Source organism: Athene noctua, chromosome Z (genome assembly GCF_965140245.1).
Source record: "Athene noctua chromosome Z, bAthNoc1.hap1.1, whole genome shotgun sequence".
Lineage (NCBI taxonomy): Eukaryota > Metazoa > Chordata > Aves > Strigiformes > Strigidae > Athene > Athene noctua.
In genome coordinates, this window is record NC_134077.1 from 84,555,817 (window position 1) to 84,582,764 (window position 26,948).

At 36.3% G+C, this 26,948-nt stretch overlaps 1 protein-coding gene across 3 annotated transcripts in view; it reads left to right on the plus strand.

Annotated features, from left to right (window-relative positions):
- XRCC4 (X-ray repair cross complementing 4) overlaps positions 1-26,948 on the plus strand; it is a 184,402-nt gene that overhangs the window by 21,934 nt on the left and 135,520 nt on the right. For all 3 annotated transcript variants that reach the window (XM_074932009.1, XM_074932007.1, XM_074932008.1), the window contains exon 3: positions 4,067-4,254. In XM_074932009.1, the coding sequence (XP_074788110.1) occupies positions 4,067-4,254 (188 nt within the window). The remainder of the gene's footprint in view (positions 1-4,066; positions 4,255-26,948) is intronic.

A 26,948-nucleotide genomic window follows, 5' to 3' on the forward strand; every position in this document is an offset into this window, starting at 1 on the left:
TTCTCAAGGTAGCATTTCCTTTTTTGTGTGCAAAAATAGTTGATTTCTTTGTAAATAGATGACCTAACTGATTATTGTGACCTGTCATTAGGTCATAAAACCCAACAAAAGACCCGAACAAACCCCCTCCCAATTAAGTCTATGATCAGTAAAATCTACATGTTTTCCACACTGTGAGATATGTAGAGAGTAGGACTACAACAGCTAATACTTATGAAGAAGGAAGAGCTGGTTGGGTAAGTTAAAACTGGGGACAGCCTTTGGTTTCAGTGACTCCTGAGTGGTGGAGTTCAGGATTGTGCGAGGAGGGAACAGGAGGATAATAAAAAGCAGGATAATAACCCTAGATTTCAAGAGAGCAGACATTGACCTCTTCCAGGGTCTCTTTAAAAGAATCCCATAGGATACAGCTCTGGAGAGAAGAGAGGTCCAGGAGAGGTGGTTGATTTTTCAGGTGTTACCTCTTCCAGGCTCAAAAATAGTTCATCTCACAACAGGAAATCAAGCAAAGGTGGCAGTAGGCCTGCATGGATGAACAAGGAGCTCCTGGCTGAACTCAGGTGTGAAAAGGAAGCGAGAGGTGGAAGTTAGGGGAAGTTGTCCAGAGAGGGGCACAGAGATATGCAGGGAGGGGGTTAGGAAAGCTAGACCCCACCTGGAACAGCATCTGGCAAGGGATGTGAAGGGCAACTATGACTTCTGCAGGCTAATTGGCACCAGAAGGAAGATAAGGGAAACTGTGGGCCTGCTGCAGAGTGGGGCAGGGGGCTGGTGACAAAGGACATAGAAAAAGCTGAGGTACTGCTCAGTGCCTTCTTTGCCTTGGTCTTTGTTGGTTAAGATTTGCCTTTAGAAATCTCAGGTCCCTCAGATCAGTGGGAAAGTCTCCTTTGCTCCTGACTTACCCTTGGAGGAGCATGAGGTTAGAGAGTATCTTGAGAAACTGGGTGCTCCATGGAACCTGTTTGGATAAGACTGAGTACTGAGGGATCTGGACCATGTCATTGTGAGACCACTCTTGGTTATTTTTGCAAGGTAATAGCCATCAGGGGATAGCTTTAAGTACTGAAAGAACTGTCTCCTAACTTTGGGATGAGTAAGGTGATGGATTTGGGTAACTGGCCATCCAGAGGCTGTTGGAGGAATAATCATGGAAACAATTTCAAAAAATACTAGGGACAAGATGGTGAGTAGTCAGGATGGATTTACAAAGAGGAAATCATGCCTAACCCACCCAATAACCTCTGAAATTACTAGCTTATTGAATAGGGGAAGGGCAGTGGATGCTGTTTATTTTGGCTTTAGCTAGCAAGAGTTTCAGCACTGCATCCTCTATCATCCTCATGACAAACTGGTGAAGTATGGACTAGATAAATGAACAGTGAAATAGATTGAGCTTAACCAGTTCAACCAGGTTTCAAAGAGTAGTAGCATGAAGTCAAGCTGGAGGCCAGCTAGTGGCCCTGTAACACAGGGGTCAGTAGTGGGTCTGGTACTGTACATCTTCATTAATCACTTGGATGATGACACAGTGCATCCTCAGCAAGTTTATGGGTGATGCAAAACTGGGGGAAGGGTTGATAAGAGGAATGGGTTGCCATTATAAGGGACCTGGACAGGCTGGAGAAATGGGCTGACAGGAATCTCATGAAATTCACAAAGGGAAAAACAAAACTATATACCTGGTGAGGAAGAAGCCCCCAGACTGTACTGGTGCCTTTGGCTGGAAACAGGTGCCTTTTGAAAAGGATCTTGGAGTCCTGGTGGACAAGAAGTTGGGCCAGCAATGTGGCCTTGTGGCAAATACAGCCAACAGCTTCCTGGGCTAAACTAGGAAGAGTGTTGCCAGCAGGTCAAGGGAGGTGATCCTTCCCTTCTGCTCAGCTCTGGCGAGACCCATGTCGCGGTGTTCTGTTCCGGCTCTGCAGTAAGAGAAAGACATGAACATACAGATTTGAGTCCATGAAGACAACTGAAGGACTTGAGCATCTGTCATGCTAGGAGAAGTTGAGAGAGCTGGGGCTGTGCAGCCTGGAGGAGAGAGAGCTCAAGGAGTTTTTGTCAATGTGTATTTTTTTTTTTTTATTTTATTTTTTTTTTATTACTCCCTGATGAGAGGGAATAAAGGAGATGTAGCAGGGTCTGTAGCAGGTTCTTGTCAGTGAAAGGATATGAGGCAATGAACACAAACTGAAATACAAGGACTTCCATGTAAACAGAGGAAGAAGCTTTTTTTTACCATAGGGGTGACCAGAACAGATTGCCTGGAGTGGATGGGTAGCCTCAGGCCTTTGGGATATTCAAACTCCATTCAAAATGTAGTCCTGAGCAACCTTTTTAGTTGACCCTTCTTTGATCTAGTTGAACTAGACAATCTCCACAGTTCTCTTCCAAACTCAACCACACTGAGTCTGAAAACAAGCTAAAATTACCAAATGTGCAGAATTAATCCAGAAATCCTGAGGTGTGTGAGGATATAACAGTTCTTAGCAAATAATTATACATTTACCTCTTTGCTTTATTTTTATATGATGGATTGATTTGATATGCACTACCTCCTTTGCAATACGAGGTTAGCTAGGGTGTCAAAAAGAAAATTGGAGAAAAGTGAGGCAATTTGAATAGGCTCATATTTGACTGAAATGCTGTTCTGTTTCGGTATGATTGCAGTACATTTGCAGGCTTATGTCTCAATAAGAAACTGTATTCAAAGGTATTTGTATAGAGAAAAAATACAGTTATTAATAGGGGTCTTAAGTGGCATACTTTAAGTCACAGTTCTGTGAAAGATGTGTTTTGAGTTTTTTTTTTTTGTTGGGTTTTGGGGGGTTTGCTGAGTATGTTTTAATTTGCTTTTTTGTTTTGGATTTGTTCACTGTTTTGTGGTTTTTGTTTTTTGTTTTTTTTTTTTTCTTTTCAGGCTGTCACAAACTAATGTCCTTTTGCTTATCTTGCTTTCTCAAATGCAGAGCAATTGCTAGAAAGATCTAAGAGCAAGCAGGGGTAAATGACAATCTAGAGCAGTCTTCCTCAGAAGGTTGTGCAGAAAAAGAGGAAACACCTCTGTTAATCAAGTAAACCATCTAAAATACTGTATTGGTAGGCTAGACATTAAAGCCTACGTTACATTATATACATCCTCTCTTTAGAGTCTGTGAAAGAAGTTCTGCACCCCTCATTGAGATCATTGTTCTGATTAATATTTGATCTCTAAAAGTACCGAAGAAACAGTATGCAGAATAAAATAAAAAGGCAAATAACCAGGGGCCCAGGTGGTAAAATCAAGAACTCCTCCTTGCTACTGCTAGTGAAAGATGATGAGTCTTGGTAACTTGCCATTTCAGTTTGAAGGTTAACCAAAAGAAGATTTAGGAAGAAATAAATTATCAGAAGCAGACAGGGAAGGTTATAATTATTCTTAATGACAGTACCTTTTTATTGGCCTGTTCTGTACCTTAGTCAACTATTCTTTGTTTTCAAAGGAATGGAATAAAATTTTCTTCATGGACCTGATGCAAACTGGTGATGCATCCCCCACTTAGTGGTCCTTGAATGTAAACAGTAAAAAATGGATTCTTAAGTCACTAGGTGTAGCTTCATTTGTAAATTGACAGTGTATTTTGTTCTAAGGTTATAAGTTACAAACTTGGAAAACTGGATCAAGAATGTGTGAGGAGACAGTTGCATCTGTTGTCTTACAGGGTTTAAATAACACATTTTTCAAAGAGAACTGAGAGGGTACAATAAATCATAGTTAAAGCATTGTACTTTGTTATAAGGTTAGTGTTATTCTGAATTACTTTAGGCAAGTAGAAATGTGGACTAGTAGCAATGAATCATTTTCAGACGGAAAAGGAAGGGTCAGAACTTAATTCTTAGGAAAAGCACAGTATCCCTGCTACATTTCCATTAGTGTCTGGCACACTGATATATGTCCAGGAAAGAATAGTTTCCTAGTATTTGCCTGTCCCTTAAGGGGTGTGTGTGTCTGTATGTACATATAAATATATATATACATGTTCACATGCATATGAGTATTTATTTCTCGCATGTTTCTTTCTGATAGTTTCTGAAGCTGAAATTTCTAGGGAGGCTGCTGACATGGAAATGAATAGAGAAAAGTATGTTGAAGAACTGAAGAAGGCACTGATAGCTGGAGAAGAATCAGCTGGCAAATATAACTTTTCTATTTCAAGAGATGAAGAAAATATGGAGTGTCATTTCTCCTATGAAAGAAATCTGAAAGATGGCTCTGTAAGTATAGTTATATGTTTGAATTTAACAGTCGTAGTTTAACAGTTGAGAAGGACCTTCTTGGTACATTTCTGTATTTTATTAGGTTTTTCAAAATCAAGTAGATGTGTTTCAGATTGAATGAATATTGTGAACTCTACCACAGGCCAAACTAGAAACAAGTTTGTGGTTTCCTATCAAAACCTGGTATCAATAGAACTATTTCCATGTTACTTTCTTAAATGTTACTGAGTATAAGTATTAGTTCTCTATTTAAGTTTTGGATTAGTGTAGCGATAGCATGAGGGGTAATGGTTTTGAACTGAAGGAGGGCGTATTTGGTTTAGGTCTAAGGAAGAAATTCTTCCCTGTGCGGGTGGTGAGGCCCTGGCACAGGTTTCCCAGAGAAGCTGTGGCTGCCCCCTCCCTGGAAGGGCTCAAGGCCAGGTTGGACGGGGCTTTGGGCAGCCTGGGCTGGTGGAAGGTGTCCCTGCCCAGGGCAGGGGGTGTGGGACTGGATGGTCTTTAAGGACCCTTCCAACCTAAACCATTCTATGGTTTATGTTTTGTTTTTTTAAAGCATGTTATGCCTACATGTTGGAGCTGCAGTTTAGTATTAAGCTGATAGGTTCCGTAAGTTGTAACTTTGTTTTTAATTCCTAACTTGGGAAATATGCTTCCCCTTTGTAATTACAGCCCCCAGTGCATTTCTGCTTTGCTCATTTCTTCTTTCTTCTCTATACTCACCTAAATAAAGAAAAATATTAAAATTTAAGTAAGATTTTTTCAAATTCTCAAACACTTTTTAAATGAGCCTTTCTATTACTTAAAATATGTTGGAAGGTAACACTAAAGTTGTTTCCTCCTTGAAAGTGCATTAAATTACAACTGGTAATGTGGTTCCATGTTGGTTTCTTGGCTGCAAGGGAATGGACTTTCTTAAAGCAAGAAAGAAACCAGTATAATCTGTATCTGTAGGCACTTTTGGTTATTTCAAGTTGTGACTTGGTGTTAAAGCTTTCCTGGGGAAGAAGCTAATTTAAAGTAATCCTCCTTGCTTGTACTCTTTTTTTTAAATTTTATTTTTTCTCCTCCAAAAATTAATACTCTACCTTTCAAAGGTTTGTCACATCTTCAGTTGTGCTAGGGTAGCAGTTGGACTGACTGATCACTGAGCCACATTACTGGAATCATTTGGCTTTAAAAAGGACTGATTTAAAATTGCACTGATCCAGTTTAGGGCACAGTTCTGCAATCAGTTCCACTGACATTATTGAGGGGAAGAAAACTGTGGGGTGAAATGGGAGACAAGATTGCAGATAGAGAAGAGTAGGAATGTCTTTGGCCATATCTCTTTGTTTCTTATGGAAAAAAAATCTGGCGTGGAGTCTGGGAGCAAAGTGTCTAGCGATGGTCCTACCTGCTTTGTTTTGAAAGACTTCTTCAGACCATTGGGACATATTTTGCTTCTTATTTGGTTAATTTTGGCAGGTATCACCTTTTAAGAAACTAGCAGAAGTGTCTGACTTGTAACGAAAAAATCAAACCAAAACGAAGAAACTACCTCATCTGACATGTGTCTGTTGGAAGTGGAAGGCAGAAATTCTTTTTTCCTCTAAACTGGAAATAGGCAATGAATAGGTATTCGTCACAAACCTGAATTGGGAGTATGTGTATATTTTGTGTATCTCTTAGATGAGATGAGGAAAAACATTTTAAAGAGGGTGGCCATTCAGATTACCTAATCAGTAGCAGCTCACTTACTGTCAAAGCTTATTGTCAGAGTCTTGGCTTCATTTTAGTAAGCAGAGAAAGAGAGATTCACTGGAATGAAGTTCAGCATCTTAAGGGTGCTTCATTATAGGCCTTTTTTCTTGTGCAATATAGGAAATTTTAGTAGTTCTTGGCTGAGGTGCCAAAATTTAGGTGATGTAAGTATTCTAATCAGCATTATCAATATTTCTGTGGATTTACCTAAGGTCTTCTGGGCTCTGTACCCCCTTCTTGATACTTGTGAGCACAAAGAGCTGAGTTCTGTTCACAAAGGGTCTAGGTGAAAAGTACTACATTACAGCAGGGTTACAAGGTTAGGATCAAATTGTACTTAGAAAATAAGAGCACTAATTTTAAGAATCCTTTTTTTCTTGTCTGTGTCACACATAATATATTCTAAATACCAGACAGATGAAATACATACTATATTTTTATTAAGGAAAAATATCTTCATGTATGCGGGCCCACCTAATATGTTTCCATCAATTAAGGCTTACGAGAAATTTAATTCATATGAAAACATCTTTATGTCAATTTGGGAAAATAATAATCTGGCCAAAGAAACTGAAAATTCAAAGTGTCCTGATTGCTATACATGCTTTTAGCTTTGTCAAAAGAGTGGTTTTAGAAAAGATGTTATTTCTTGGGTGAAAATACACCTTTTTGCTCCTGTGCTAAACTAATGCCTACAAATAAAATTGCCAAAGCCTTTGTCAGAAAATTGCCAAAGCCTTGGTCAGAATTAAATAGCTTTCAGGTGTATAATAGAATATGTTTCAAACATTTTGCAAATTCTGTGTGAAAGTAGTCACGATGTATATCTTTCAGCTTCAGATTAGGAAATTAATCTTCTTGGCCTCTCTGCATCCAGAGGACTAATTCAGTTAAACGTACATCCACCGCAGAGGAAGCCCAGAGAAATTTGCAACTTAAACATGACTTAAAACCAGTCTTTATCTCTTATCAGTACTTATTTTTCTTACTCAATGTTTGTCCTTGTCTTTTGTTTGGTTGTTACGAATATTTTTTCCTTCTCTTTTCATATTTCAGCAACTGTGTATGTACACAAATTACAACCATCCCTGTCTTGGGAAGATCATTGCAGGGTGATGGGGTGGTGGGGGGGACAGGGAGACAATGGTCACATGTATGTAGAGGGGAGCTTTTTGTTAAACTGTACTGTGTTTCTTTTGTTAGATGTGCTACCTGCAGTCAAATCGAGAGATGTAGTTAGTTTTCATGTTTTTGTTTAAAAATGTGGACATAAAGGAAAACGAACAATCATTTCCAATTTTGACAATAGTGCACATAACACTGCTTTCAAGTTCCCTATTTCTCCTCTCCTACCCCATTATATTATTAATCACCATTGTGAGAAAAATCCATTAAATTATCAGGAATAATTAGAAGATTACTATTCTTAAACCAGTGTTTTTCTCATTTGATATATAACAAAAGATTACAGAAAGGTATGCATGATGTGGTTGGTTGTGTTTTGAATACTTAATCTTCTGCTTAGTCTTAAATAATATGGTTAACACTTTTTAGTTAAAAACCCCCCCGAACTTCTGAAATGCATTGTTATACATTGTGAGCTATAAAATGCTTATCAATTCATGCAGCTATCTATCACTGCAGGTTTTTTCATCAAATGAATACATAGGTGCCTAAGAATAAATCTTTTACTCTTGGAAAATCAGTATGCCTTTTGTTAGAGGTACATGCTTGCTTGTATACACAAAATTGATTAATTAATTTTAATGAAATCTACCTACGACACAACGTTGATCACCAACAGTTACCTATGCCCATCTCAGCCAGTAACTTCCAGTACAGTGCTCTGCCACAGTTCTCCATCAGTCTGGATAAGCCGCTAATTCCTATCAAAAGTTAAGAGTAAAATTTCTAGAAAATAATGTGCCCTTTTTCTTATGAATACATCATAGATTCAGTTGAGTTCTGTCCTGGGCCCTTATTTACAAGTGGTATCTATACAGTCTATAAATAACTGCTGGCTGAAAAGTCTGTGAGGTTTAGGTATGTGATGGGTATACCCCAGCTGGAATGAACATGTTAAAAGTATCTTAAAGAATGCACAGTGGTAAGTTTTTTCAGTTTGTAAGACAAGTTGGTTCTTATTCTGTCTCCTTGTTAAAAAAAATCCATATTTATTTGTAGTTACCATAGTTTAAATGAATAATTTTAAGTAACAGTCTTGATGTATTTATAATTCACACTAGTTAATAATAGTATGGTGTTTACTAATTTTTGTTACTGTAATTCACAAAAAGAATGTGTCTGAGAAGGCAGAAAAAGATATAAACTACAACTCTTTTTTTTGTATATCACATCCGTGTGGAAGAAGTCTACTGCCACATCTGTGTGCACCATCTTGGTGTGTCTGTCCATCCCTTTTTCTTGCAAATATCTGCAAATGTGAAACACACTGCACATGATTAGCATGCTTTGTATATAGACTAGGGACATACTAAACAGATCTAATTTGTCATAAGAAAAGCTTTCATATGGTAGTGCTTCAGAAGTTAGTGTTTAAAATTTTAAGCCTTAAAAAGCAGTGTTTACAGTGTTACATGTCAGTAATTTAATCATTATTGACTGATGTGAAGTAAAATTAGCTATGTCACCAGTGTCATGATTTTTCTCTTGATGAGTATAATTTTTAGGTTTATAATTACCAATGTTGAGATATACTATATATAATATATATATTATAATTTATAGACACGTGCAGTTTTCAAGGACTTCGTGAATGTATAAATCTGAAATATTCTGTTTTCAGTAATCTATTTTTCTGAGGTTTTTTTTTTTTTTCAGTCTTGCTCTTGCATATTTGTTTTCCAGTCTTCTGGTAGAGAAATATCTGTAGCTGACTTTGGACTAGTGACTGTTAATAGTCACTTGATTATGATAAAATGTGTTAGATACCGAATTTTTGTTTCCATAACTGTACTAAACTGTGGTATTTGAAATAATTTTTGCCTCTTTGGAGCAGCCTGCTACAGATCTGCTTCCCTAAAATATAATTATGTGCCAAAACTGTATTGGGTGGTCTATAGCGGAGTGCAAATAAAAATAATAGAGTGATATTAGGCAAAGGAAAATGCAGGCATATTATTGGGAAATATTTTCTGACGCTGAAATTTGTTTTACTGCTGAAGTGTTTGCCAGAAGAAGTGGTAGCAGCCCCATTGCGTTAGTCACTTAAAAATGGACTGGACAAAGGAATGGAAAATGCACTGTAAGTAACTATTCTGCATTGGCAGTAGAGTACATTAGATGACTTAATAGGTGTTCTGTATCCCAAAAACCTGTGAATCTGCTTGCCTGTCCAGACTACTGTATATGTGAACTCCACTGGTCCATGGTGTAATGAATATCTTCACTAAGGAACTTTTAATTACAGACACACATAATTTGAAGAACAGTCGGGTGGACGATGTAGTTTTTGCAAGTTGCCTCATGAAATCAAGTTTAGCATTCCTCATTAGATACCACAGAGTGGTTGCTCAAAGTTTGTTGGGTCTTTTGTAGTCTAGAGTGGCAAGTCTGACAGATGATTCTCCGCTATAACAATAAAGTTGTCATTGTAAACGTCTCCTCATTGAGGGAAGCTTACAAACAAGTCCTCAGTGATCATTTTGGTTTTCCTTTCCTAGCTGATAGGGAAGAATAATTATTCCTTATTTGCTCATGAAGAATAATTATTCCTTATTTGCTCGTGGAAGTAAATAAGTTTAGGGATTAAAAACTTGTTTGTGGTGCCTCATAATTACTTCCCCCTCTTTTGTACTAGGCCATTAAGACTGGACCTACACTTGTTAGCCAGAGTCCTGTTTTGAGGGCCAAGGAGACGATTTAGAGGGGTGTAAGAAGGCAGTCTGCATCCAGATGTGAAATTCCTTTGACAGTTTTTTGTACAGCTTTTAGCATCAGCATAAGTAAAGATCAGGGAAATAATTTACAGCATCTGTGTAACAGTAATTCAAAAAACTTCAATTTACGATCCAATTCACCTGTTTTTTAGCTGATGAACAGGTGGTTTCCTTCCATGAACTGGTGTCTACCACCTAAGCTAGATGCTTAAATGTAAATTCTTGCTACTGCTCCAGCACTATTCTGATAGGATGAAACCAAATCTGTATCTCCAAATCCTTTTAAAAGGGTTTGTAATGATTAACATAGAATAATGATGTATATGTAAGATTTATGTAATGAACGCATCTGTTTAGGTGCTGATGCTTTTGGTTGTTTTGTTTTGTTTTTTTTTGAATGGGTGCAAAACTTCTCCAAGACAGAGATAATTCATATTTGATTTAGAGGAGATATCTATGTAAGGTGTTAATCTTGCAGCATCATAGTTGCATGTAATTTTAAAAGAATAAGAATCATAATCTAACGTAAGGGAAGTCTGTAAGGGTTTTAGTATTTTCTTCCTTTTTGAAAGGTTGATCAGAAAAGGGTAAAATGCTGAGTTCTATAAATACTTGTTCTAGCTGTATCTCAGCCTGATGTAGCTAAGCCTAAAAAAATCATGCCTTTAGAAATTCTGATGTGTTTTGTGATTTATCTTCCTTATGACAGGTGGCTTTGCCGTAGGGTGTTCAGCACTCTGCCCTTAGGAACTGTTTTTAGGGTGGTGAGGGCAAAGTAGACTGTTAAGAGTCACATTAAAATAACAATGGGTTTGGTATACAGTGAGACTTGTGTGTCAAGCCAGCTGCAGTGCAAAATGGGCCACACACACAGAGATCTCAGTAAGGGGCCATTGAGGCTGGGCCAGCTAAACTGCTGCCACCTAAACAAACACCATCACAGAGTCAGTGATTTAGCGCTTGATCTAAGTAGGTGACCACTTGGAAGTAAATCTTTCCAAGTACTTTACCGAGTCACTCCACATATAATAAATAATGGAAATCCGGCAAGATTTTTTTTTTTTGTACTGGCAATTAAATTGATTAAATAGCCTTTGATGAACAATTTTTTGAGTGCTAGCAGTCTCCTTTTTTTATGGTAATGTGACAGACTCTGTTTTTTCTTACCCTTTGCATAAATTTGTAAACAGGGAGGATATGGTCTTAAGGAATTCTACCTTAGATACAGTAGTGTTGCCAATTAGACCGATGGAAGAGATGCTGTTATTTTTCTCTTTCATTTCCTTGTCTGTGTTCGGTTCTGTGAGTTCATTATGAATTTACTACAAATTAAAAATAGTTGGAGATATCCTGCTAACCAAAACTTTTGCCAGCATGCTGAATGGGTGAAGTAGAACTAGTAGAGCTCTCTACGCTGTCCAGGCTGTCTTGGTTCGAGGTTTGAATAGTTACTTTGCTGCAGACGACTGAGGATATGTTGTTTGGATAACAAAGGTCACCGAGAGTTCAGATTGTTTCCCAGGCAATTCGACTAACTGCTCAGCTGAAAAGGCAGAAAGATAAAAGGATTAATTTTTAGGTCAGTGTAAAAGCAATGACTCTTCTATATCATTAATGTCTACGTACTCCAGGATTTAAGAGCATACACTTGAATGAGTTTCTCAGAAGTCCGGTTTAGAAATAGCCTACTAATATGCCTTATGTAATAAAAACATAGTGTTATCTTTTGCATAATCTCAAACTTGTAACTGCTACACAATTTTCATCTCACCTCGTGTACCGTTATGAACTCTTCAGATCTTGTAGGTACACTTTAAATGCAGTGGATTACTTCTGTAGCCTTGAGGTAAGAAAAGCTTATTTAAAAAAAAAAAAAGGTCCCTCCCCAAATAAATATTAATATCTTACAATCTTTGAAGTAAGTCCTGGAGAATTAAGTTATGATATTTTCCTTGTATAGCTATTTGATTGTAATAAGCTATTTGATTGCTGCTTCCAGTGAACAATGGTTTGGAGAACTGCTGGGGAGAGGTAAGTTTAAAATGCCAGTAGTATATATGTTTAAAAATGAGGGATTGTTGAGAAAGGAAGAATCAAACACTGCAATGAATAAATACTCCTGCAGTTTCTCTCTACCTGTTAGTATTTGTGGATTTCACTGGAACTATCCAATTAAACCAAAAATAGTCATTTAACTTTTTTAAACCCTATTTTAAATAAATGGCATTTTCTTGTTTTACAAGTGCAATGATGGTCTAAATATGTTAAAAATAGCTGTAAAATAGTCTTAAAATAGTGAAATAACAGATGTTGGTTTGATTTATACAAGAAAAATTGTCAGTTGTCCTTTCTCCCTCCTGATGTTATTGTATTGTCTCCCCTCCCTTTCTCTCAATTCCTTCAGATTTTCCCTTTTTGGCATACATGCTGTGTATTTTAAATCTCTGTGCAGACATCAAGGCTTACTTTTACTTGTACAGCTGAGTACAAATGCTTTCATTTTAGGAGGAAGATCTTTAAATTATGGCATATTGACAAGTCTTAGTTTCCTAAGAAGAATATAGAGGACAGTAGATGCTCTGGAAAAGAGATTATTGTGTGTGGGTTTTAAAACTTCACTGCAAGACTGTAGTCCCATATTCTCTGAAAGGATGAACAGTCAGAGGCTGAAGAAACAGCAAGAATGTCACCTGTGTTTCTCTTCAGAACTGCTTTTACAGCTCCAGAGGAAGTCTTCATCTTTCTACCTGCAATAGCACAGAGAAACCCTCAAGCTCAGGATAATTATGTTTTGTTAAATTTTGTGTTCACTAAAATAGAACTTTTACCAGTATAAAATATTGAATGGGTATGTTTTAACTCTCAAAGCTTTGAGTAAATGCTTTAGTTGATTTCAGCAGATACACTAGTTCTGCTACAGTTATAATTCTCTTGAAATGTAAGAAAAAAGCAAATTTGAGATGTCTTGTATTCAAAAAAAAAAAAAAAAAAGTACTTATGAGGAACGTGTTACACTTCCTGTTGTCTTCTTCCCTTAAATTGCAGTGATGTGAAATATATACATCTTTGCTTGTTCACTTATTTTATGAAGTTACTGTATATTAGTAATTCTGACATAATTGTTCAGAGCAAACTTTAATTTTAAAACAAGTTCCTAATTTCATTGTCCAATAAGCAGAGCAAGGACAGCAGTTTTCTGGTGGGTCAGTACTATTCTAATTTTGCTACCTCACTATAAACACTGTAAACTGTCTGATTTTAGGATTTTACAGAATGCTAATTACTGCCTGTTAGATGTCAAACAGCACGTGGAGTTGGAGCGTGACAAACAGCATGCTGAAGGCTCTTTGGTTTGAGATGTAAAATTTGAAGCCAAATTACATGTATATATTTGAAATTTTTGGTGAGTCAAATACTGGGTGAGCCAATTTTTGGTGAGTCAATTTTTTGTTGAGTCAAACATTTTAGAACGGTTCTAAAAGATTAGTATCACTGGAAAATCCTTTAGGAAGTTAAATTCTCTGTTTTTTCAAATCTTTAATGTGGTTGTCTTAGAGAAATATGTTTCAGAGAGAGGTAAATACAGTTTATGATTTCAGGAGTAAGTTTTTCAATTGTATCATTCCAGGAAAAGCTTTTCTATACAGGATGATTTATTTTGTTGTTTTTATTATTTTTGTTATTCCTCTGAGATACTCACGCAAATAGTGTCTGGCATTTCATTTAATATTTAGTTTTAATTTCTTTTTTGGGTATAAAATGTAGCTGGTACCAGTTTGGGGTTTTTTGGGTTTTCATAACACAAATCCTTGTCTTTTTGCATGTGTTCATCTATGGCAAATCTAAGGGTTTGTTTTTTTTTTGTAAGACTTTGAGGTACAGATTTTTGTTCTGTCCCTAGAAGCAGATTGTCTTCTCAGTGCACATTCCCTTCACATTGTCTTCTCGGTGCATGGTTAATACCTGTGGGTTATTAGTATAACACAGATATGTAAGCAATTTGTGGTAACAGAACCTTGCCAGTGCTCTTAGGAGCTGTAGAGATACAAAAAAATGGAATTTGGAAACAGATTGGGTTTTTTTACTGCTCATTCAGTCCAGATTATTGCAACATTACATTACTCTAAATCTTTTAACCTGATTTAAATGGGGGGAGGGAGGAGATAGGGAGTGGAAGAAACCCTTCAACACTGAGGTATCAGTAGGAAGAGAGAAATGATGCAGATGTGTCCTCATCCTCTCCATTAATAAACTGTATTCTCCAATCCAGGAATTGGTCTTGTGGCCTATTAGCAAATAGCATCCATCACATTGAAATCAGGTGTGTACATCTCATCAGATTTAGTCTCCTACATACTATATGAGTCTTAAAAGGGAACCTCTTAGGTGAACAAAGGTCCTGGGTTTGTAAAGTGATGCTTTTTGTAGTAGTTTCTATCAATTAACAGAAATACTTCATTTTAGTTTTGTCTTGCATCTCTACATTCCTATATTTTCTTAACAGAAGCTGCTTATCAATGATTTGCATAACCAGGTACAAGATTTATTAGTTTGTGTGTGTATACATATAAACTGTTAAGTGTGGGTTATTGTGCCCTTAGTCTCAACCTATTTTAATTTTTTTTTTTTCCTTACTAGAAAATAGTGCATGAAACATACTCTTCATCATTGAATGATGCTTCATATATTTGCAGTTTAGAATGGGATAAAAATCTAACTTGCCTAAAATGACTTAATGCAGAACTAGCACTACCATCCTCAAATTTTCAGCTGCATGTTTCGTTTTTTACTTCTCTGTGCACTTAGTTGATTGCTGAACTCACAAAGCAATAGGAGATAGATATTTGTGACTTCATACTGAACTCTTTACCTTGCAGCTGTGTTTTGTAGCTGCTGAGTTTTAACTAGAATGAGAATTTGTTACTCTATGTATAGTCTGTCCATCTCAGAAACATTATATGGATAGATTTTGCTATTTATTTGTAATAAACCTGACCATATTCTTTTACTGTAGCCTGAATCTATACTGTTCTCCTCTGAACTGAATCAGGAAAAAAAAAAAAAAAATGTTTAGGCACTATCCAGTGTAGTTTTATTTTTTAAGGTGGTTTTTTTTTTTGCTAACAATTGAAAATAGAAGAATTTACTACCACCTTTTACTTCTCTGGGCTCACAAAGGAATTAAAACAGCAGTCTTGCTTCCTGCTTTGAGAAACTGGTTTTCTAAAGCAGTCGTTCACCACTTCAGTTTTTTGGTTTTGTCAGTGTAACTGAGATTGCATATGGAAATACATTAAGCAGTGTAGTATTAATCTCATTAAGAGATAATGAGATGTTGTCTAGGACATAGGTTGAAACTGAGAATGTTAAACCAGAATGCAAATATGAGTGAATACCAAACGGAAGGATGTTTAAAGGGGTATTTCAAGTATACACACATGCAAATTAATCAGAAATTAAAATTTTGCCGTGTGTCAATAGCAATTATTGAACACACTGTAATGGTAGCTTTCTCCATGTTGCCTGTTAATCGAGATTTCTGTCAAGGTCAGTCATCTTGGTTATCCATTAGTCTCCAAACATCCCTGTCCTCCAAACTGTAGGGGGACTGAGTTATTAATATTGTGTATTAATAACAACAGTTTTCTGCAATCTGACAACAGATTACTAGAAAGCAGTCCTGAGGTTTGGTGCTTATTGTAAAGCAACAGTCTGTCTCTGGATCTTGTCTTAATCTTACGGGTCTTGTTCTCAATAACACAGCATGACTACCTCCCCTGAGGTTCCCTGCCACTGAGACTTTAACTCTGCTGTTACAGTGAGCGTGCTGGAGTGAAATCCATGCCTGAAGGTAGATAAGTAAGAACCATTTCTCCTGGGTTACTCCCGTTCCTACTTGTCCTAGTGTGGAGATGTCCAGAAAACAACTGTTGTATTTCCAAAAGTGGTTCTCCTGGCATGTCAGCAAGACAATATTAAGTACTTGAACACATTTGTGGATTTTTCAGGATTACTTATTAAGAAAATTTATATACTTGCTGAGATCTGTTTGTGTTTGATCTGCCACTATTTTTTATTTTTAAAGAACTACAGTACAATGTTTATTTTATTATTATATGCACTAATTGATATACAACAAACCAATTATATTTGAGAGACCCAGGTGAAAGTTTGTTTGCTGTGATGGGGGCAAAAACATGTCTTCATTGTCTGTAAATAACTAAATATGAATTCTCTCTTGTTCAAGAGATCAGAGGAATAATCAGCCTGCTCGTAGCTTGAAAAATCTGTAAACTATGTAACTAAGATATTCTGCTTTCAAGAGTCCTTACAGGGTTTGAGTGAATCATTCAAGAAATTTGGAAAAATGATATTTTAATAAAGCTGTTATTTTGACATGTGGTAACAGAAGTATCGTGCTAACCAGTGTAAGGGAGGGAATATGTTATGCAGAAATTGTTGTGAAGAAATTACTAGAAATTAACTCACACTAAGCATTGTAAATGTAAAAGATAAACTTGAGCAACTGCGTCATTCAGCAAACATCAGATCAGTTTTACATGTGTGACTGACATAGTTACAGTTTAGAAATCTTTATTTCAGTGATATAATCTGGAGATAAAGGCAGCAGGATTGCAAAAAGAACATCTTCTCTCTGGAAAAGAAAGTTCATGTAGCAGTCCTGTATTTGAGAGAATGAGTAAAAGGAGCTAACCAACCAAAGCTGTTCCACTGTTGCCTACAAAATTGCTGGATTAGTAATGCAAGGTTTGTTTCTCTGCTCTTTCTCTGCAAGCATCCAGTCTATCTTGTAATAGCTTTAGTAATTTTTATTCATTTTAACAGTGTATCCTAAACTCTATCACTTTATATTTTGTTAAAAAAATCAATGTTCATATCCACCTTTAATATCATCTAGCAATACAAAAATGTACGAATAACCAGTCGGTGCTCTAACAATTTAATGACTGAGTGCACCACAGAGTGCAAATTATTCAAGATAAAGGCATTCTTAATTTATGGTAAAAATAATTCTGCCAGATTGTGTGTGGGAGGGGTGGGTGGACAAGACTTGTCTGTTAACTCTTAGGCAGGCTACACCTTGATTTTTTTGAATGTCAAAACAGATTCAAGGGGCATTAGAAATGGATGAGTACACTGGTTTTGAGTGTGATAACAGTGAGGTGAACACTTGGGCTCAGCAGCTTTCACAAGACCCTCACACATGTCACTACTGAAATCCTGATGAAGGCCTGACTGTATATATGGCAAATGTGTTTGATTTACATGGTAATTTAGTTTTCCTTTTTGTCTGTGGTCCTTGAGCACTTTTTGACCCATTTTTCTAAAGCATCTATTTTCTTTGTGGCTAGAATGACAGGAAGATGTTGTTACATAGTATTTACCACAGAGTAAGACTGAGACCATTCATTGTGACTAATTATCTTGATTTGTGGAATGTAATTGGGGCAGATGCTACTCTTACTTTTTCACCATTATGTTCTTTGGTCAGGGTGGTGGATTTCTGTAGGTTCTATGGCATAAACATAAAAAGTCACTACTACGCCACCTGAAAACCCAAATATGAGAGGGAAGATGACAGATACACATCCTTGATGTCTGAATTTCTCACCAGGAAAATAAACCTGCTTCTCTCATGAAGGAAATAAATTGCAAAATGTGGCTGACTTTAATAGCAAAACTAAACGGAGAAGATGCAGGTAGAGACTCGAGCTGAATGTGTTGGTTCACAGACCTTAATAGCAGACATGATGCTGATACTTGTATCAGCCTAGAGAATAAATGGCAGCATCTGAAGGAGGCAGCATCTCTGTTCTTTAGCCATGCTGAGCAGGTAATAAGGTATTCCGGAGCTGAATGGAGGGAGGTATGAGGTCTTGGAATAGAAATGGGGCTGAGAGTCATCAAGAGAGGAGAGGTGAATTTGAGTGTGAATAACCAACATCAAGATTTAATGTACAGGAAAATAGAGACCAGGCTAAACAGGAAGCGTGTATTTTAAAGCTGGCCTTGTGAGCTAGCAGTTTTGAATAAATGCTTGATCAGAAACAGGAAAAAGAAAAGTGTTAACGTACTTTGATTTTAACGTCTGTTGGACAAGCTGATATCTAGAATTGATGCTATAACAATTCTTTTTTAACGTTTATTACTGATCATTTTTAGGCCTTGGAGTTGGAGGTAGTGTATTTTGAGGTTTTACCCATCCTAATCTAGCCGTGTGGTTTATCTCACATTTGTCAGACAGTACTTGTATAACATGAATGCAGCGGTTTCTTTCCGGTGTGCTGCCAGAGCTGCATATGTTCATCAAATGTTGTTTAGTCATTGCAGCATATTTATGCCATCTGGAAATGCATGTGCTTTCCTTTCTGAACAATGGTCTTTAATCAAGACCACTATTATGGAAAGGATAGAAAGAGTAGTATACATAATCAGTAGGATGCCAAAATTAGAATTACACTACATTTTTTCTAACCCTATCATGTTGCACTGAGGATAACAAGCTTCCACAGTGTACCACATCTCTGGAACTAGTACCTTTATCCATGATCTCTTACTTCTGTGTATATTATTCAGACTCTAAATCATTTAAAGAGTTTCAGGGTAATAATAACAAATCAGGAGTCATTGTGGAGAATTATAAGCCTATAAGATTTGCCTACTATCTCTTTATTTGTTAGAAAACTCCATTTTTCCAGGTCTGTCTAAACAGAAACATCCCCAAAGTGGTTTCACATCTGTTGTACTCCTTTCTTCATACTACAAAAGCATGAGCTTTTTGTTCCACACTTTTTTGGAACAATTTATTGATTGTATTAAAGCTCCACTAACTTTCTGCAGTTGGTACTAAAAGAACATGTAGAGAATGCAAATACATTTAAAATAGTGTTAATTCACTCGGTAAGAGCCAGGCCTGAAGTGTGCCTGGTAGCATTCTGAAAATGTATGCATTCACAGATGATATTCAAGAAGGAGGAATATATATTCGGTCACACATGTAAAACTGATCTGATGTTTGTTGAAGGACATGGTTACTCAAGTTTATCTTTTATATTTATGATGCTTAGCATGATATTTTCTAGTAATTTCTTATGCCAAACAAAGATGTTTTGTCTTAACAATACCTCTTATATTGACAAGCTGATCTTTTGTTGTGGGTTTGTTTGTGTTTTGGACTGGGGGAAATACCTCTTTACAGGTTTTCTGGTAGTACTGTAGTGCTTGATAAAGCTGTGCTAGTTAATCCCAGTATTTCTAGAGCTGGTTGAGAGAACTGCCATGGATCTTTCTCCCTTCTTAAAACCACTTTTTAAGAAGCTGATTTTTAAATTCTAATTTTTTTTTTTTTTTTTTCTCTGACTGCAATTTCAAGGCTTTAGACTGGTCAAAATCTAGCTGTCTAATCGTGGATCGATCCAGACATGTATTTGACATTTATCATACTGCTCTTAGAGGAGTCTTAGAGTTTTCCTTGTTGAAAGAGAAAAAGGGAAGCTTGAAACTGACTCTGTGACAGGTTTGTCTGCCTGTCGGGGAGCTTCTGGACCTTCATAGATAGGGTTATGATTTCATGATACCACCATGTTTAAGTTAGTGGAGGTTCTCTATGTGATTGCGCAGCTAATTCAGACGTTGATAGAAGATGCTCGTCTTATATGTTTCCTGTTAATTTTACCACAGATGACATACTCATTTTTGTTAATCTCAGAACTGTATGAAGATATGGATGCAATCAAATGTTTATCAGTTTTCTTTCAGTCTAGGATTTTAGTTAATTATTTTTTAGTTCTCTGTTACTTTTACATAATGAAACTCTTGTATTTCATGGCGCATGAGTGACTTAAATTGGTATCTTGCACATGTAAGGTTCAGTGATATAGCCAGTTTTGATCCTGGCATCTCTGCTGTCTTTTTAAAAAGAAGACTACCTTCCCTTCTTCCAGTGCAGTACCCTCTGCAGGGAGGAAGGAGCAATTTTCATCATCTGGCAGTTTTTCTGATGGTGGATATGTCAGTTCCTGAACACATGCTTCAAATTCGATTGCACTTACTCATCATAAGCTGATGCTTGAATCCATGATTTCATCCTTAATATTTTTCTAGATACATTAAGACCCTTCTGGGTGATGGCTTTTTTTCCTCTGGAGTAGTTTCTGAACTATGACAAGAAGTTTACCTCACAAGTTTAAGTGTAGCACTTGAAGCGTAACTGCTATAGACCATTCAGTTGGAGTAGTACTACCTAAAATGTAACTCTAAGCAAACAACAAAGAGTATGAAAGAAATTGTAACAAATAAAATGGGTAATTTGTGTACTTGAGCATGGCAAGTTATGTAATTCAACAAATGGCAGCTGCTTTAATTAAAAATTTAAGAAAAAAAAAAAAAAGGCCCTAGATGTCAAGTCATATGCCTTAGGAAAATAACACATTGATTCCACAACATGAGCATTTTCCTTTCAACTTTAAGCTTAACCTGGATCATGACATTAGAAAGAAGTATATTTCCATATGGTTAAGAATTTATTAATATTTGTTTAAAAAATTCACGTGGGTTTCTCTATAACTAAGACATAAAACTGTTAACGCTTCAGTAGTCTGGTGGGTGACATACAACCTCTGTGCCTTATTGTTTTCAATACCTTTGAAGGGCAAATGTTGGTAAGAGAAAGTTGTATGCTCTCTTTCTTTTTGAGAGCTAGAATAATACGACTTACTAGTATATGTTGGAAAGGCAAAATATACCAGACTATATCGAGCTTTTGGCTTAATTCAGGATGGCAGCAATATGCAGTGGTTCTGAGAAGGAAATACATATTTTTCTCTAAGGTTAAGGTAACAGCTGAGGAAAAACTATATAAGATTCTGAAATTATTTAAGTGTTGAGATACATTGTGGGAAAGTTTTACTGAATGGGCGGGTAGTACTGATGCAACTAAGCTCTAAGTTTTATCTTTCTTTGATATACATGAATCCTTATCCTTTATTGCTGCTTTAAATGATAAAATTTCAATAATAGCACTGAAATTCCATTTTGAAATGGAAAAAAAATCCTTCTTATTTTAAAAGAAGCAATTTATGATTCATTGGAGTAATTTTGGCTTAGTGGCAGGTTATTAGTCTCTTGAATTTAGCAGAAATTCTTGTATAAATTTTTAAGTTTCAATGAATTGTGAGAATAAGATAATCAAGGTGTTTTTTTTCTGTTTCTTAGAAATAAAAATTTATAGTGGAAAGCTAACATTTATATGGTGGGACTCTAATGAATGCTTGAATCCTTAATGGATGTTGTGTAATTACTGTTTACAAACTACTGTGCAACACAAGATGGAGACCCATGTTCTTCTTGTATTTATTATTAAAGTTTTTGGCTAGTGCTCAAAAACAGCTTATAGCTGACAAGTAACATAAATTGACTGTTGTTAACGCCCAAGCTTTAGACATTTGCTACTTTAGAAACTAATCCTGTCTCTTACATTAACACAGCTTGGATTATGCAATGGTTGTCTTAGCTGAAATGGTATGTTGTTTCTACAGAAGCTCCAGTGGAAGCTTGCACAAGTTGTAATTAGTTTTAAAAGGCTATATTTAACTGCTTAAGCAACCTATGTGGTCTTTTTTTGACAGAGAATACCTTTTATGAAGTGAACGTATGTTTTTACTTTATAAAACAAGACAATGGGAGGTGTTCCTTTGGTAAGGCCCCAGTAAATGTGATTTGAGAGATATAAAATAAGCGTTGAAAAACAATACTGATAAGATTTTTTTTAGTTTGAAGTATTGCAAGCATGTTTATAAACATTTGTTATAAGACATTGTCTTTTAAATTTATAACCACCCAGTTGTTTCTCTCTTATTCATCAGGCTGAAGGTAGGGGGAATCGTGAGACCCAGGAAAATAGCACAGCTCTTCCTTTTAAATGAGGATATAATGTTTTCGGCAATGCAGTGAATACAACTTTGTCATTGCTTATTGGTCAGACTGAAGATGCTTGAGGCTCAAGAAGACTTGAGGCACTTGTCTCTATATGGAAATCACAGGTTTATGATGATGTTTTTAGAGAAGTTTGTGAGAGACATTGATTAAATCTATTGCTTTGCAGGAAGAAGGGGGCAGGTTTAAAACAAAAAAGATAGAGGTTTGTTTGTTGGGGATTTTATCTACGTCTTGAGTGACAGGTATCTTTAATAAGCACTGTGATAACCTTCTTGCTTTGATTAGATTTCTGAGTCAAAAGCTTCATGATAATATCACAGTGCACACATTGTATTCTAAGTTCTCTTTCTTTTCCTTAAAGAAAGCCTGCTCCCTGCCTCAGTAGTATACTGTATTATCTGTATATGTTAAAATCTCTGTACACATTTTGTGTAGCAGACTACAGCAGAGTCCAGGCAAAGGGATCTCGTCAGCAGATATACCAGGCAAGTTCTTTGTTGATCAAATCAGGACCCTCTAGTAGAGACCAGGTGTAGGGTGAGAGAAATTGGCCACATGATCTTCCCTTCAGCACAGCCCTTAAAGTAAGGAGAGAAGAGAGGATTGTCATCCAGCTAGTCCTCTCCATTTCAGTACAATACTTTTTATGTGTGTCGTGGTCTTTCTTCTCTTTCCCCCCAACTTCCTTGTAAATCTTTTTTTAAAATACAGATAATGAAGGTGCCAGTAAAACCTGAAGTTGTAACTAAGACATGGTCAAGCTCATACCGTGTTTTTGTGACAATTAAGAATTTCACAAATGTTGTCTGTAATGAATGAACTCTTGATTTCCCCTGAAGTTGGGTATTTAAGTTGGGAGATCATTCTGCTACAGTTCCCAGCTGCTCTATTTAGTGAAGAAAAGTAAGTATTCATAGCCATAGCCTAAGGAGAGTTTTTTAAGAGATAGGATCTGGTTTCCTTCAGTGTTTGTTTTCAAGGATTATCTTTTGGTCAGAGTAGATGCGCAGCTGTTTCACAGGTCCTAAATTTTCCATTCGTTATCAACTTGACACTATGGAAGATAGGCGAGATCTTGAGCTTCCATCAGTTCTTTCCCATGGGCATGGAAACTAATTTTAGAACCCTTGGTAGATAAACAGTTGAACTGATAATTTCAGAGCATTTTAGGTCACATACCAGTATTCTTTTTAGTTCATGCAATATTCTAATTGATAGAGATTGCAACAATTGCAGGCAATGGCATAAGACAGTAGATATTTTTACAGTAGTGCTGTTATTTGTAGGCACTTCAATTTGGACACTTTTGTCTACAAATAAAATATCTTTTTGCTGAAAGTTACACTAGGAATAATGCTGATTTTTTTTTTTTCTGAAATCAATTTCTCTTAGTCCCCTACATGGTGACTTTTAAACTGATCTAGCTGCTTGTTGTCCTTCTTATCTTCAGGGAGACTTTGTAAACATGTTCTCTCTGAAAAACCTTAGCCTATATTTTTTGTTGCGTTTGCTTATTCCAAAACTTACATGAGAAAGTTCACCTAAGGGAGAGAGAGTGGTTTGCAGTAGTTAAGTTAGCAATAGAACAGATAGCCAAGAAAAAGAACCTGGAACTTTTAACGTATTAGTCAAACACAATTACATCTGAGTGTGAGTTTCAGAAACACTATTGTTCAGTCCATTAGTTGGATCCTGTTGAAACAGAGTCAGCTGAAGTAGCAGCTTTTCAGCTGAAGCCTCTGAATTTTTATTCAGCTATGTTGCATCTTCATCAGTTGAAAATTACGTCTTGATTCAAAACTAATATTACTCAAAAGTTTCATTTGCTGAGAGGGGAAGTGCAGGATATCAAGGGAGGGCTCGGTTCTCATATTTGTGCTAAGCCTTATAAACTGGCCACTAGGTCAGCCGATTTATGTCTCAATAGCTTTTGGACTTACACAGCAATCATTCTTTGCTATGTCTTCACAGTGACTCAGCCCAGGCAGATTTCCATCCCCTTTTCCACTCCACTCCCCTGGATTAGTCATAGGCAATTTTGCAGTATCAGAGAAGCTGTTTCTTGGCTCTATCTGCCGATAGTTTCTATTTTCAAAAGACAAAAGGACCTCAGTCACATATAGCTTGCAACTTGGGGACTTCATTCTGTATGTAATAGAAAGCCCGTCTATTTATTTCCTTTTAAAAAAGTCACTGTGATAAAACTAGTGTCTGGATTTACTAAATAAAAATGTAGTTACATTTTTGCACTAACTTCTGTTAGCACAAAATTCAGCTGAAAAAAAATATCAGCTCAACTGATTCTATTTCTCATGGTTTGTTTATAGTGTTCATCTCTCCTGCATTGTTTACACTTTCTAGTTTTCTGTTAGTTTGCTTTTTTGAGTTCCTTTCATGAGGTTTGTTTCTTAGTATAGCTATAAAATTATCACACTGAAAAGCAAAACAACTAAAGTACAGAGTTAATGCATGTTACACCTTAGAATTACAAGAGTACATTATAAACAAAGAATTTCCATGGCTTCCCTTCAGTATCACAGTTTAAGCTGCTCATATGGTATACATCTGTGGTCTTTTGGCAGTGTACTTGGCTGCTGCATGGGAGTTTTTTGAGTTTGGAGCTAACCTCATAGCTGTCTTCCCATCACTCTAGAAGTTATGAAACTCTTGTGCTTCTTTACATGGCTGCCATGAGATGAGCTATTAAATGTTATAGAAGCAAGGAGATTGAATTAATAGTGCTGCATGATGGGAATGAATGTGTTTTTGTATAACAAAACAAATACCTTTGACTTCTTTTCTTTTGCTGTGTGTTTTGTGTGTATAGATGGTGGTTTTCCTATACACGGATATAAAAAATGATTGATCCTTGATTGGTTCATTTTATTCATGCATTGCTTTCAGAGAAGGCAGTAACGACCATACAGATGGTTGAGTCGAGTGCATAGATCTGTATCGGCAAGTTTTAGAACATGTAGATGGTCAAAATCTCATTGCTTCGAATTTTAAAAAGCACATTTAAATGAGGATTTTCCTGCTTAAGAGGAAAAAGATGAAAGAATAGATGAGAAAAAAATAAGCTTACAAAAAAAAAAAAAAACATCAGGATAAGAGCAATATAAGGGAAAGATCTAGGACTGATAGAATTATGGGCAGAAACGGTTTTTTGAAATTTTCTGTGAATCATACTGAGCTTATATTCTTGTTAGGCTTATTGTATTTCTGTTACTGAATAATGATGAAAAAAATATTACCATCGCTTCAGAACAGGCCAAGATGTTTCATTAGTATTTTTCTTCTGAATCTGAAAAGCAAAAATATTTGTGTCACAAAGACAATCTATTAGTTAATAAGGAAGATATTACGTAGATGAGCACATTTAAATTATTATCCTCCTCAAATAATTTTTCTCCAAGAGAGCAAAAAGAATTGGCTGGACTGATTTCTGGCTTGCTCAAGTAAAGTTTGAATGTTGAATCCTTGGGAAGTTATGGAAGTCTTGAAAATGTGCTACTGTTCTGTCAGCATACAGTGGGTATCCTATCCCACTTGACCGTGTTGAAATCAGAAGTTGCCTATGCACTAGTTAGTCTGGAATTAAAGTAATAGAGAAGTCTGCTAAAATACTGAGGGATTGCAGAATGAAAATGTAATTGTTGCGGGTAAATTTCATTTGTAAAAAAACCCCTGCACTTCAGAATGTCTTAGGAGAGGATCAAGTTTTACATTCCTGTAGTTAGTCATTGCAAATAGAAGAAAGTTAAGATCATTTAGACTGACCTCACAATCAAGAAAGGATTGTCAAGGAAATCTATGGTTGAGCAAGGTTGCAGCAGAGTTTTTTGAGGTAACATATCAGTATTCTCTGTATTTTACATGAAAGCTGATTTTAATTATTTCCCACAAAGTATCTGAGGATTTGACTCTGTAAAATAATAGCTATGGTTCTTACATTTGTACCATTCATCAAGTATAAAATAAGTATTGTATGTACTTCATTTCTAAAGACACAGCCGTAGATAGGAAGTCTCCAGGTATGAGCATTGTAAAAGCACTTGTAAAACAAAGGATGCAGCAAAGAGGAATGGGAGACTATACTAGAAGTAGCAGCTCTGAAAAATATTTGGGGATTTCAGGGGGTGAACAGTTTAGAAAGACCTTCCAGTCTGATCCTGTGGTTATAAGATCCATCTTTTTCATAGTTGTTTAAGTAAGAGTAGTGAGTTATATCTTTTATTATATGGATCACTTAAGACTTATGCTAGCATATTTTGTTCTGTTTTGTTGCCTCAGTATTTTTCAGCATAATTCTAAAAATGTTTTCTGTATGGCAAAAGGCCAGAATGACCTTTTCTATCAAGTGTGTTAAGTCACAGGAAAGAACTATGGTTGGAAGCTGAGTCTAGGTAAGTCTATCTACAGGAAGTAATAGGGAAACAAGTCGTTTATCCCCTGCTGAGACTTCCCATAGCCTTTTCTTAAAGACACAGTACAGAAAAATACTTTCACTCGAAATTAATTTCTAGGCTGTGTAATACTTTATTGGCCTGTCAGCTGCAGGATCATTTGTGGCTCCCTTGAAATTTTGTTTTCCCTTGAAATCTGAAGACATACCAACAGGTTATATTCATGGTGTATCACTGCTGTGTTTTAATGTGTTCAGAGGATAAAATGTCAGTGAATTCCCATGATACTTTTTCAGATTTGTATTGTCTTTGTGTTTATCCTACCTTGATTGGAAATTTAGGAGGGTCTAACCGGCATGTAAGTGCTGCATTTCAGTCACCCTTTTTGTTGCCTCTTTCTTTTCAGCTTAAACCATTTACAGTAGTTTAGGCTGCAGATCTTTGGAACAGGGTTCCTCCTGCCCTCCATTCTTTAAAAGTCATAGCCTAGTGAATTGTTCGTTCTTTTTGTTTTTTGGGGTTTTTTTAACCACCTAAAATTTCAGCCTTTTGGTGAATAAGGCAGAATAAAATCAAGAAATGGCAGAAACTGAACATTTTAAAGTGTTCTGGGTAGTGATATGGCTCTTTGTTCATATATCTGTTTTAAGGCTTATCGTCTGCATACTGAAGAAATGTGGTATCA